General features: G+C 49.1%; 1 protein-coding gene across 1 annotated transcript in view; it reads right to left on the bottom strand.

Annotated features, from left to right (window-relative positions):
* The window catches only part of ZC3H3 (zinc finger CCCH-type containing 3), a 204060-nt gene that overhangs the window by 124694 nt on the left and 66458 nt on the right, over positions 1 to 12908 (bottom strand). Inside the window, exon 4 of the mRNA XM_063299746.1 lies at positions 3221 to 3380. Within this exon, the coding sequence (XP_063155816.1) occupies positions 3221 to 3380 (160 nt within the window). The remainder of the gene's footprint in view (positions 1 to 3220; positions 3381 to 12908) is intronic.

Genomic DNA, 12908 nt, shown 5'->3' with positions numbered 1-12908 from the left:
AAGCTTATAAAAATATTTGGTTGACTTTGCCAGGGTGGAAACTGACGGCTCAAGAAGGCAGGTTTGGCAGCAGCTCCAGCTCCTTGGGAACCATACCCAAAACCCAAGAAGGAGGCAACTGGTAGATGGGTAACATCAGGTGAGGCAACTGGACAGCAGAAGCCTAGATCTAGTTTGGCAGCTCTTCCTGGGCTTCAAACATCTCAGGATGCAAGGAGAAACCCCACATGAGACTGGGAAGCAAAATGCCACCTTATCTTACACACACTGGAGATGTTAGCCAACCAGGATTTGCCATGTATTGCTGGTATTACACAGAACTAGTCCAGGTAGAATACCAGCAATACACATACTACTGGTTGAAAACCATGAAATGTCCCACACAGACCATCACAAACCAAATAAAGCAAAATAATTTTTTAAAAGTCACCTCACTTGGTGAGCCCATCTCCCCTGTTCATATTTGAGATCTATCAAGCTGCCAAATTAATCAAGAGGACAAAACGAAAGGTTTTGCGCAACGATGCCATGACACACATGGTATCACTTGCGCCCCTTAGCCCCCTGCAGAAGAGTTATATCCTAGTCTTTGGCATGATGTTTAAGGGAGATTAAATCTTTTAACAGAAACAAGTCAGGTGCTGCCCCTTCATTGGCCCCCTGAGCAATACCCCAGAAATGAGAAAAGGAACTGGTTACTTCCTGGTAATTGTGGTTCCCTGAGGGTCACCTGGGGATTCACACATCCTGTTCAGGATCTTCCAGAGCCAGGATTTAGGGGAGACACGCTTTAAGCTCCTGTGCAAGGATCAGGGTCCACTGGTTTGAAGACAAGCACAGAAGATCCAAATGAAGAGGAAACCTGACAATACTACCAGAGACAGCTCCAGGGACCGCACTGTCCTCCCCAAACTGAAGCTCCAACTAGTAATATCTGATGGTAGGAATCTTATTGGAGGCAGAGAAGTCACTACAGAGAGGATCCATTTCTCCATGATTATTGCATCCAAGCATGCAGAAAGTGGCCGAGTCCATTCCCGAACTGTAGTCCCCAGCATCTAGGGGAGACAAAGCTATCCCCTCCATGCTTGGACAACCTCCTGGGGGAGCAGCACTCCATCTTGGCTGCCTGTGGAAACTGGAAGGCCAACTGGAAACTGGCTTGGATGCCCCTTCCCCAGATGAAGCAAACTGCTTCTGGGTGACCCATTCAAACATCATCCTCTAGCAGAATCTGTAATCCTATCGATCCGGCGAGCCTTGTCATAGAACGTGGATGTGACCCAAGGAGACATCAGTCTTGGAGCTGAGGAAACCTTCCCCACGAGCAGTAACTCCTTACATGGGCCCTTGACTCCTAAGGGAGATTGGCGGACTGTTGGACTGCCATGAGAGCCATCACAAGGCAAAGGAGATACAGGTCCGAGTTGATTACTCTGCTCAACATGAAGCTCTTTAATAACCCCACAGGGGAGATACAGTCAGTGAAAAAGAAGAATGGATTCTCCCAAAGAAAGGGGTGGAACAAACCTGGCCATTTGTGATCCAGGGGAAGGTGGCAGCTGCTAAGTCAAATTATCAGCTCTGGCCAACTAGCTTTGGTCCTCCCTTTTCCCTTGGGTGGAACGATGGTTATGACGCCTGATCAGAAAGAGGAGGCCCCGAGGACTGTTCAGTCTGGAGGCTGGTATGCAAATCAGAAAGAACCCTCATCCTACACACTACAGAGAGTCTCCAGGCACTTCAGAACCAACAGCGCAAGCAATCGTTTCAGTCCAGTTGGGCCGACAACACAAACACTTGCGCTACCATTGCTCTCAGGTCCTGAACAGTTGAAAAACCAGGTCCTGAGCCGATTCTTTAGGTTCTGCACCTCAAGCCCAACATCCCCAGCTGGGTGCGCCCTTCTGCAGTTAGCAGTACGGTAAAGGTAAAGGTTTCCCTTGACATGAAGTCCAGCCGTGTCCGACTCTAGGGGGCGGTGCTCATCTCCGTTTCAAAGCCGAAGAGCCGGCGTTTGTCCGAAGACACTTCCTCCGTGGTCACGTGGCCGGCATGACTACACAGAACGCCGTTACCCGCCCGCCGAAGCAGTGCCTATTAATCTACTCACATTGGCATGTTTTTGAACTGCTAGGTTGGCAGTGCCAATCCATAAATGTCATCTCAGGAAATAAGAATCCACTAGGATTCAGTGGCTTGATCCTCTGCTGTCGAGACAGCGCTACTTTCAGACAGTGAAGTTGCCGATGATTTTCTCAAGCCTATTATCCAGCCAAACCGACGCATGTTTTACAATAATTCTGAATAATCTTCATGAACACCACATCTCCCCAACTTCTCTCCTCTGTACAGTTCCTAAACAAAAAGTTGGCACCCGATGGGACAGCAGTGCTGACTTCACTTGGATCAAGTAGCTATTTTAAGGAGAGGAATAATCAGTTGTTTGAGGAAGGTAGTAAATGGTATACTTCAATTTTAAATTCCTGAAATAGCAATTGTTTTGACACTGTCAAGTGCTACTAAATTGCTGGTGACAGAAGTTCCTAGATAAAGCATCTGGTTCTTAATTTTTAAACTGTTTTCAAACAGTAACAAATACTGAATAATCAGCTTTTTTAAAAAGGGGTATCAGCATTTTCTTTTATTTCACCAAGTAATTGAAGAAGTTTATTCTGATTTTGAAATTCATTTTCCTTCTTTTCAAGCCAGCTGCCAGCCTCATTTGTAGAACTTTATAATGTATTCAGACACCTTAAACTAATTACTGGCAAACTGCAATTGATCATCCATTGCGGGGTTCTTCCCATGGAGAACGAGTTGAAAGTATCCTTCCTCGCCCCGAGGGCTAATTGGAGGTGGGGGACAACAACCAGGGTCATCTCCAAGCCAGGAGGGGGATTGTCACCCCCTTCCCCACCCAGAAATCACCAACCTTGGGTAGGTCTCTCGAAAAACAGGCAATGTTCAGGCTGCAAATAGGGGTGGGGGAGATAAAAATATTGCCCTTCGTGTATTTGAAAGATCTAGTTTGTCCCTTTAAAGTATATTCTATTACACATTTCATGAATTTTCTTGGAAAGAGGAAGGGAGGACATTTCCCATCTAATATCAGACCCTTTGTATCCGTATGAAAATACTCGTCAGAAAGCTTCGCATGCTGCTACCAGTCCACACTCAAAGCAACGTAGTACCGGCATGATCAGCTTGGAAACACTACCTTGATGATGAGAGTTTTCTGGCCTTCCAGCCATGAGACGACGGGCTGCCAAGAGATGCCGCAGAGGTCAAGGGAGAAGCTGCCGTCTTCTTCACCAGCCTATAGCGGGTATTGACCACTCGGTTGGCTGCTGGGCTTGCGACAAGGAGGAAGCTGGAACCTGGAGAAGAACGGAATACTGGCTTGAAAAATCACAGCTACACAAAGGGGGACCCTCCGTGGCTTGTTTATTCAGTCACTCGGCTGCTCTTTGGAGAACCTGGGGTCACCTAGACCAGGGTTCCTCAACCTTGGCAACTTTAAGGGGTGTGGACTTCAACTCCCAGAATTCCCTAGCCAGCCATGCTGGCTGGAGAATTCTGGGAGTTGAAGTCTATACATCTTAAAGTTGCCCAGGTTGAGAAACACTGACCCAGAACATGCTCATGGGACTCATTTATGCCAGCTAATCACTGCTGCCCCAAATCTCTCTGCTTTGGCCATCTCCCCCCCCCCCCCGCCCCCTGCCAGTGTGCCTGCGCTCTGGCCTAGCTGGTTGGCCGCTCTACCCCTTCTCCTCAGCCCCAAGCAGGGATTTTGTGCATGTTCTGCCACAATCAACCGCCTTCCTCCAGATTAAGCAGATTGCTTTTATTTCTACCCTGAAGGACCAACCCCCAACCCTTCACTGTCCCTGTCGTGCCACTTTTCTTCTCAGTCAGAGAAACCCCTATCCCGGCACTGCAAAACACAGCTTGGCTCGCTTGCTTGAGTCATCAGTAGCACTCGGCTCAGCTCTGTGGGAACTTCACTGTGGTATCTCAACCCGCTTGGGCTCCCTCATCACAGCGGATGTGGTTATGCGGCCCCTTCCCTGAGATGGAGAACTGGAGAGGATGGCCACTCGGCCTACCACTTTGCCACTCCAGGTAGCGGCAGCAGCGACAGCGCCTCTTCTTCGCCTCTGCTGGACATTACAGATCCTTCCTCTCATACTGCGAGTGGCTTTGGACACATTCCACGTTCATTTAGAAAGAACACCTTTATCTGAGATGCCTACACTCCCAAACAGATTTATGTATTTAATCATTTCTCCTTTCACAACATTTTGCAATGTGATATACACACCATTTTTCTGCTGAATGCTCCATGCAATTAACAACTATATGCTGGATTCTGTTTCTTTCTTTTTTGGATAGCCAGCCATTTTTTTCACGGCTTTAAGGAATGCATCTAATTGCCTGACTTTTATAACATACAGCTATAACTGCCCAGATAATTAAAGCTGACGCTCCGCGCTGAGACTAAGTCTGCGGGTTTTATAACTGATTTCAAGAGATGCCGCCCCCCCCCCCCGCCCTCACCTTGGGAATCCTCCACTTAAAATTATTGCAAGGTGGAAAGTGGGAAAAGGAGAGCCGTATTTTTTTTTCTGAATTTCTTCTCCCTGCCTTGGGGAAGGCAAGCTTAATATTCCCTGCTAGCTACGTTAGATCCCTTCTAAGGGCAAAATAAGGGCAATCTATCAGGCACGGCACCAAATGAAAATCCACAGGAAGGAGTCCCGCAGCAGTTATGTTTCCAGGACAGGGGCCAAACTCACTAGAAGCAAGGAGCAGAAATCTTGCATGTCCTTGCCTCCAATGGAGGTCTTCTTCTTTGAACTTTGCTGCCGTTTTATCTCCTCTCTACTGAAAACAACCCGCTGCACTCTCAAGTCTGTGAAGTCTACCTTGCTTTGAGTTAGGGCAGGGTTTCTCAACCTTGGCAACTTTTAAGACGTGTGGACTTCAACTCCCAGAATTGGCTGGGGAATTCTGGGAGTTGAAGTCCACACGTCTTAAAAGTTGCCAAGGTTGAGAAACCCTGAGTTAGGGTGAGGCAGCCTCTCCTGGGCTGCAACAGGAGCCAGAGGTGGGGGGTGGGGGTGGGGGGTGGGATGCCTCTGAGGGCTAAACTGCCCCCCATTTCCACCCCTGATGTTGTGCTTCCCCCTGGGAGCAGCCTGGACTGGGGGAGGTTAATGCCAAGACGACGTTTCTCAGAGCTCTGATTAGTAACAGTAATCTGCAGTGGCCCCCGCCCTTTGGAACATCTTGCCCCAGGAGGTGAGGCAGGCGCCTTCACTTCCGACCTTCAGGAGGGCCCTGAAAACCTGGTTCGGCCGTCTCGCGAGGGGCGGGAAGGTGGGCAGCCATTCATGGGGTTGGCTTGTGCCTTAGACCCCCTCCCACCTGATCAGAATTTTTAACCTCTCGGATTTTATACTTATTTATATTGTATGTTATATTTGTAAATTGTTTTTATAAGATCTTGGTTGTTTATTATTGTAGTCTTAATTTTGTTGTAAACCGCCCAGAGTCCCTCTTTTGGGGGAGATGGGTGGTAGCAAAATTTGAATAATAAACAAACAAACAAACAGTTATTGAGAAGACATTCAACCAGAAGCACAAGCATTCCAGCACGTACTCTACCTTCAAATTCCTTGTATGCAGAAAAGTGGCCTTCATATGTAAGAATCCTGTAATTCTCCGCCCGTGCCCCCACGGCCTAAAATCACACCACTAGCATTTTAACGTCTTGAGCAGAGACACGCCATATTACCACGGCTTCCAAACAAGCTTAAGAGATTCGGTCTTCAGGAACCACCTAAGGGTGATCCAGGCCGTATGGAGCTCTTCCAAATTCCTTTGCTAGCCATCCCCAAAGGCTGGAAGGGCTTTTTCCCTGTTAGTTTCATCTTTTCTTGATTCCCACAGCCCCCCACTTTTTTGGGGGGGACATATTGCAAAGCACCCACTCAAATATACAATTTTTTCTTCGGTTCAACTCCCGAAGAGTGTCTAAATCTTGTGCGAGAGGACTGAAGGTCTGAGGAGGGGTGACCCTTCAGACGGAGACACCATGGAGCAGATCAATTCACCGCTCTGAATGAGTTGCTGGTACGAAGGATGCAGGATGCCTAGGAATTGCCTGACATTGATCAGAGAGCCACACCTACATCCTACCGGGAACACCCATACACTCTGGAGAGAAAACGTGCTACTCAGCTGCACAATACCTTTCCCCAGATGTCTAAAACGACTCTTTAAGGGCCAAGTGGTGAATTCTATGGAACAAAAACAGTACATGTCACCCTTTCCATACGGGAACGTAACGTATACAGAAGACGATACAAATTTGCCGTAGCATATGGCAGCCTTCCCCAATCCATGGGGAAGGCTACAAAGCCTGGGATGATGGGAACTGTACTCCAAAATGCTGGGAAGCATTGGCTTGGAGAAGACAGCTCTGGGTTACCCAATGAGAGGCTTGTGCACAACCCTTCCCTGGGAATTTATTTCAGTTATTACTTCCATACAGACCGGCAGGCATATTGAACAGGGCCTCCCACGCGTACGTGTGCACAGTCTTCCATGCTGAGCCAGGATGTCTGCCTTCCAGGGTGCTGGGCCAAAAGGTCTAAAGTCCTAATCTCGCTAGTCATTCCCAGTAAGGATTAAGAAAAGCATCTCCGCTATAAAGAGTATCCAAAGACAAAAAGAGTCACTTCCTGTGAGATGGGCGGTGATGAGATTTGAAAATCAAACAAACAAATAAGGGTACACTGAGGTAACATTAAGTCTCATAATTTCTATAAAAGGCAGAAAGTTAAAGCTGTATGTCTGGGCTTTAAAGACCTTTAGTCGCTTTATAATGAAGTGCACATTTTGTTGTCGTTGTTTATTCGCTCAGTCGCTTCCGACTCTTCGTGACTCCATGGACCAGCCCACAGCAGAGCTTCCTGTCGGTCGTCAACACCCCCAGCTCCCCCAGGGACGGGTCCATCACCTCTAGAAGCGCACATTAGCTAGGGATAAATGGGTATTAATCAACCAATATTCCTCCTCCTAATTAAGATTGCTTGCAAAGGATTTAAACATCAGGAATGAAGACCAGTATCTCACCTGGACATACAGAAAACCAGGCCATGTTCCAGATAATCAGAAGGAAACCCCTTTCTTATATCCCCCTCAGCCAATATTCAGGATAGTTTACAGTGCAGCAGCACCCACGTCATGCTAATGTCAGACAACAAGAAAAGTGAATTTGGCAATATCCAGTAGAACATGTATTGGGACTCCACCACAGACCCGATGCAGGTTCACCTCTGGACATTCCAGTCCCAGTCCCAGCCCCAGAACACTCTCAACTCCAGCACCCTGCTAGAAATCTAGACTGCACCAGTGGCCAGGAGGACCTCTGCCCACCTTGGATGAAGGATACACCTTTTTTTCCCTTTTTTAAAAAATTAAATGAGGACCTTACTAATGCTATCACCAAACCTCCATCGCCTCAACATTCAACAGTGACACAATTCTCAATGAAAGCTGTCCTTTCAAATTTTCCATGCGTGTGGCCTCCCCAAGGAAGGGTGAACTACCAAACATCATCCAGCACTTACACTGGCTCCATTATTATTTCTGCGCAACTCAACGTTTGAATCTTGACAAGATCCCATGTGTGTTCGCGACCGCTTCCTCCCATGTGCCTCATTATATTTTCCGTGATAACCAACGGCCCTTTCCTAGTCACAACAAGCAGTTCCATCATCTCAGACAGCAAGTGGACCATGCTTCAAAATTCTCAGAAAGCAATTCTTTTATGTTAGAATTTCCTTCCACTGGAGACTTGTCAAAACCCAAACCAGAACATCTTGGGGACCATTTCCTTTGGGTTACATTCAGCCTCGAGTAGGTTTTTGATGGCTGCAATTTAAACAGGAGCCTGGATGCAAACCCACTTCTCCAGTCACATGGGCCGCTGCAGATTTAATGAATTCCTCGTCCCACAAATAGCTTACGTTGTCCATTGGATGGAGGAGGATCAAACTTTTCTCACACTTGATCCTTCCAGGTTCGGACAGCTCGGCAGCCGAAGGAAGGAAGGAAGGAAGGAAGCCACAGAAAATGTCTAAAACCCAGAGCCAAAAAGCTAAACCAAGTCAAGAGCTAAAAGCAATGCAGATAACCGTAGTGGGTTCTGCACCCCTCTGAATGGGGACTGACTCTTACCTCTTTCATTTTTGTTTCCTTTATTTATTGCCTGTATAGCTGCCATGTAACACAGACCCCTGCCCCGTTATTCATGCTCAAGATAGAGCACATCCTCCCTCCCTCCATTCATTTTATCCAAACAATAGTCTTGAAACAAGGGTTAAAGTGAGGGGTAGCAGCTGGGCTCATTTCTTGAGAAACTTCCATTTGCCCGCAAGATATTCCATGTCGTGGTCCTCACTTTAGTGTCTGGGGCATCCCTTCTGATCTATTTCCAACCTCACCCTCCGTCAAGCACTGCATTTCCCGAAAGAGCTTTGTTCTGCTGCATGACTCTGAAAAATGCTTCACCTACAACACGCTAGTCCAGCCCTTTGTGTTCACAGTCTCAGTATTCCTTCCAGCCTATACGGCCCTCCAAGGAATCATCTATTTTACAATGCGCGCCCTGCCTTTTTTGGACAGGACCTGAAGACTCAGAATACTTTTTGAAAAGGGATAAATACAGGTAACACACCAAAGCAAGCTAACAATAAAAGCATCAGAACAGAGCAGCACTGAAAATAATCAAAGACTGTCTGCAGAGGAGCTGGAGAGAGGAGACAAAGCCAAGGTCTACTTTCCCAAACACGTACACGCCACGCTTACGGCTCAGGGATGCGGAACCAGAGGCTGGTCGCGCACCCAGCCAATAAGGGGCATCGGTCCTCCAGTGCCGCACATCTCGTGTGTCCTTTTCTATCCCCGGAAAGGAAGCAGAGAAGGCAAAGGGCTTTTTGGAAGCACTGTCTCTTTTTTCTACGCGTAGCTTCTCCAGCCAACCCAACGCTACTTCCCGGCATTCCCAGGATCGCCTTTCTGCCAAGGATCCGTAGTTGTGCAGCTCAGCCTTTTCCTCCTGCTTCTCGGCCTTCCAGCATCACTCTCCCGCTATGGGAAAATGGTCATATTCAGGCATCAGGCAAAAGGGAGCGATCAACATTGCAAGCAAGAGCTCTCCAAGGTCTGCTTCCAGCTGCACCTATACAAATTGGGGGGGGGGGGGGACCCACGACACTTGCTCCTGTCTCACTCAGCCACCGTTTAGCATTTAGATTATCTGTCCAAATGCAGAGTCAGTTCCTATTTGTCCTCCTTATCAAGTTCAGTACCATGGAGATTTTTCCCTTTTCCTACCTCTCCATTTCTGTGTCCTGGTACTTGCCAAACATGGCCATGTTCAGCCATGAGTATATCTAAAATCTGCTCTCTTCGCTCTAAAGAGACAGACCACCTTTTAGTTCCTCTCTCCCTGCATTTATTATTATAGAATTCTCCTGGTTCCTCCTCTGAAATGGAGCGGAGCACTCTCCCGCTGGCATGCTGTTTCAGCAAGTGGTTGCTGGGTTGGACCAGAGCACCTTCTCTATTGTATCTGCTTAATGATGACGAACCAGGATCTTCCAGGCGGCTAGATCAAAGGAGCCGTCAGTTTGGCACCCAGTTTCCAAAAGTGGGATGAAGCTTTTCCCCAATTTCCCCACGTGCTACATAAAGCCACTTGCTGCTGAATGGCTCGCAGTGAGACGTCAGCTGGCGTTCCTTGGCCCATGTGTTTTCAACTTGCCTACCAAGCACATGGGGCAGGACCGAAAGAATTCTGCACAGCTGAGTCCACGCACACAGTTGGGCAAAGAAGTTAAGAAGTTGGTGGTTCTAGTGAGGAAGATTCTACCCAGCAACACATCCGCCCTTTGGATTCCCGCGAAGAACCCTGACCGACTTTCCCAAAGCACGTGGCCAGATGCTTCCAAGAAGCCCACCACGGGACCCGAAGGCCATGAGGCTGTTTTTTCACACCACCCTCCTTTAGATCGGATCCTGAAGCTTCCACTTAAATCCCAGGCCTCATATTCCAGAATTATTCACTGTTTTAATAAAACAAACGGGTTTCCATGTCCTCCTCCACAATCTATAGTGCCAGGAGAGGGAGAAAATCCTCTTTCCCATGCTCGTGGCCCTGCTTCTGTCTCAACCCCATAATGGCTTTAGACAGAACCCCTTCCGGAGGGCTCTCAGGACCTCCACCAGTAGACAAATGAGGTTGAGAACAGGCTGCCGGTTCTGAGAAAGGGGGTAATCATGATCAGCCAATATAGGAGTTTGGGAGGATCTGGGACAGTGTTTCTCAGCCTTGGCAGCTTGAGATGTGTGGACTTCAACTCCCAGAATTCCCCAGCCAGCACAGCTAGAATTCTGGGAGCTGAAGTCCACGCATCTTCAAGCTGCCAAGGTTGAGAAACGCTGATCTAGGATGACAAAGATCAAAGAGCTCTCTTCGTTGGGCATATTTACACCTCAGGTGGGGGCAAAACCCAAGCCAAGGCTGTTGCTAGAACCCAAAGCAAGGCCTGCTCTGCCTGCTCCTCCCCAGCCGCTGCCCTCCTCACGTTCACCCCAGCTGCAAGGCGTGCACCTCCACGGGGGTCAAAGCCCTCCAGCTTCCGGCTCTACCAAAAGGGACTCCAAGAAACGGCTGCCACCCTGCTGGTCCCCTCCAGCCCGAACAACCCCTCCTGCCACAAGCATTCGTTGCTGATAATGAGTCAGAGGCTCAGTCACCCTTGTCCTCCCTCTCAGAGACGGGTGGCCAACGGAGGAACTCCAAGCCAGACGGAAGCAGGGGGAGATCCGGAACGGCTGAGGCCTTTTGGGATCCCGCCCAGAAGACCAGCAACCCTGCGTCTGGGGGAAGCCCGGCCAGATGCCACTTCCCTCCCAGAGTGCCTGCACTGACAGAGGCCGCGGCAGAGCCCCTGGCTGGAACGGCAGCCTGAAAGAGGCTCTTCGAAGCAGCTCCGGTTTCTATTATTACTTGCTAGCTGAGAGGTTTTGTGTAGATAATCATGTTATTTAGATAGGATGTTGGTTTAATTCCCTTCATTACAGGCTCCCAGGGTTGTAATTTTTTTTCTCCGCATGATGTATTCCCTGTGGCACATTTCACTCAAATCAAACACTTTACGCTTTTATTACAAACAATGCCCCAGCGTCCCCCGTTATCAGCCTGGCACACACATGCACGCTCCTCGCAGAGATCCAGAGGTCAGTTCTAATGACTAATCGATCTCATTAGCTTTCCTAATTAAAAACTTTACTACCGCAATGGAAGACAAACCACAAAGAAACTGCTTGCATCATATTTGAATGGGATATGAGCATCATTTATCAGCGCAAGGCTCATGGCTTGCACATGCCCAGAGTCTCAGGCACATTGCTGAGCGGGTGCTTTTGCTCCCAGGCTGGCTTTGCAATTCCTGTAGACCCTGCCCGAGGAGATGAGGAAAGCCAGGGGTGGCTGGGGGAGGGCAGGAGGCCGTTGCGTAGAGTTCTGTAAAGGCGCAGGGGGGGTGGCCCTCCAAGATACGCAGGTGCAAGCAGGCAAGGCTTGGCATGAACCACAGGGAAGAAAAGGGAATGGCACCTCCTCCCAAAACCTCAGGAGCAAGCCCCCGCCAACCCAGGAGACCCACAGACCATCAGCAGCTCCTGGCTCACTTGAGACGGGAAGATTAACGGCCCTCGACAGATCCTGCACCACTGCTGGCCTGTGATGCTCCTTTCCCACAGGGTGGCTCCAGCATGCCCCGTGGGGTCAAGAAAGAGCCTGGTCCTCAGTCAACCCCACCAAGGTTCTTTAAAAAGGCAGGCACCACCAGTAGCACTCTGCTCACACTCCAAAAAACATGAAGAGCCGCCAGCCCACCCAGCCTGGTCTGACTCCTCTGGTAGGCCCAGTTCCCCAAGGCCCCGCAAAGTCTCTCTCACATCCCCCAGAGCCTTTTAAGCAGTCAGGCCGCACCAGGAACAGCAAATCCTTCCTCCTGGTAACAGCTGAGCCTGGCCACCAAGAGTGCATTCTGGCGACCAGCATTTGGGGGGATCTTGGCTCAAGCTAAGTCCCACTGCTCCCTCTCCACTGCAATCACTGTGCCCGCTGAGTGAAAAAGGGCTCGGAACCAAGGCAATTATTAAAAAGAATGGCATTGAAGGGCTTCCCCAACATGTCACATGTTCGCTCTTGAACAAAGGATTTTTCAAGAGTACCTCGACTGGGTAGAAATGGCTGTTCCTTTACCACAAAGAGGGCAGCACGTGAGGTGTCCAGGGATAACCTGCCTTCTTGACCTTCCGAAGGCCACAGGTGGAAATCCACTAAATTAAGATTGAAATGGGGGGGGGGACATTTTCCCCTTTGGATGGGAGCAGAAAGCCTGGGGGAAACAGCCCCCCCAACTCCCCAGCAAGCAAGCAAACAGACAAACAAACAATGGCCTCAACCCCCCCCCACTCCCAATTCCATTTTGCCACCAAATTCCCAGCCCATAATCTGGGGGGCTGGGAAGGGGGCTGCAAGCACTCTGTGGGCTGTCTACCCCTGTTCAGGCTGAGAGAGAAGAAACATGTTCATTTTATGTATTTATGTATTTATTTAATTTAAATGTATTGGCCGCCCGACTCCAGCAGACTCTTATCTCCAGCTTCTTTCAGCCTCCCCTGCAGCTCTTCTCTGCAAAAGGGCTCAGGAGACCACGCTCCTTTTCCACACGCCAAAGAGTCCTCTGGCCCTTCACAGGGGAACATTCTTCAGCTCTCCCTCGTGACAAGGAGACATTGCACAGGCCAGCAAACCG

This window comes from Candoia aspera, chromosome 3, assembly GCF_035149785.1.
Source record: "Candoia aspera isolate rCanAsp1 chromosome 3, rCanAsp1.hap2, whole genome shotgun sequence".
In the NCBI taxonomy this organism is placed as follows: domain Eukaryota; kingdom Metazoa; phylum Chordata; class Lepidosauria; order Squamata; family Boidae; genus Candoia; species Candoia aspera.
Note: the sequence above shows the minus strand (reverse complement) of the source record. Positions and strands in the feature narration are given on the sequence as shown.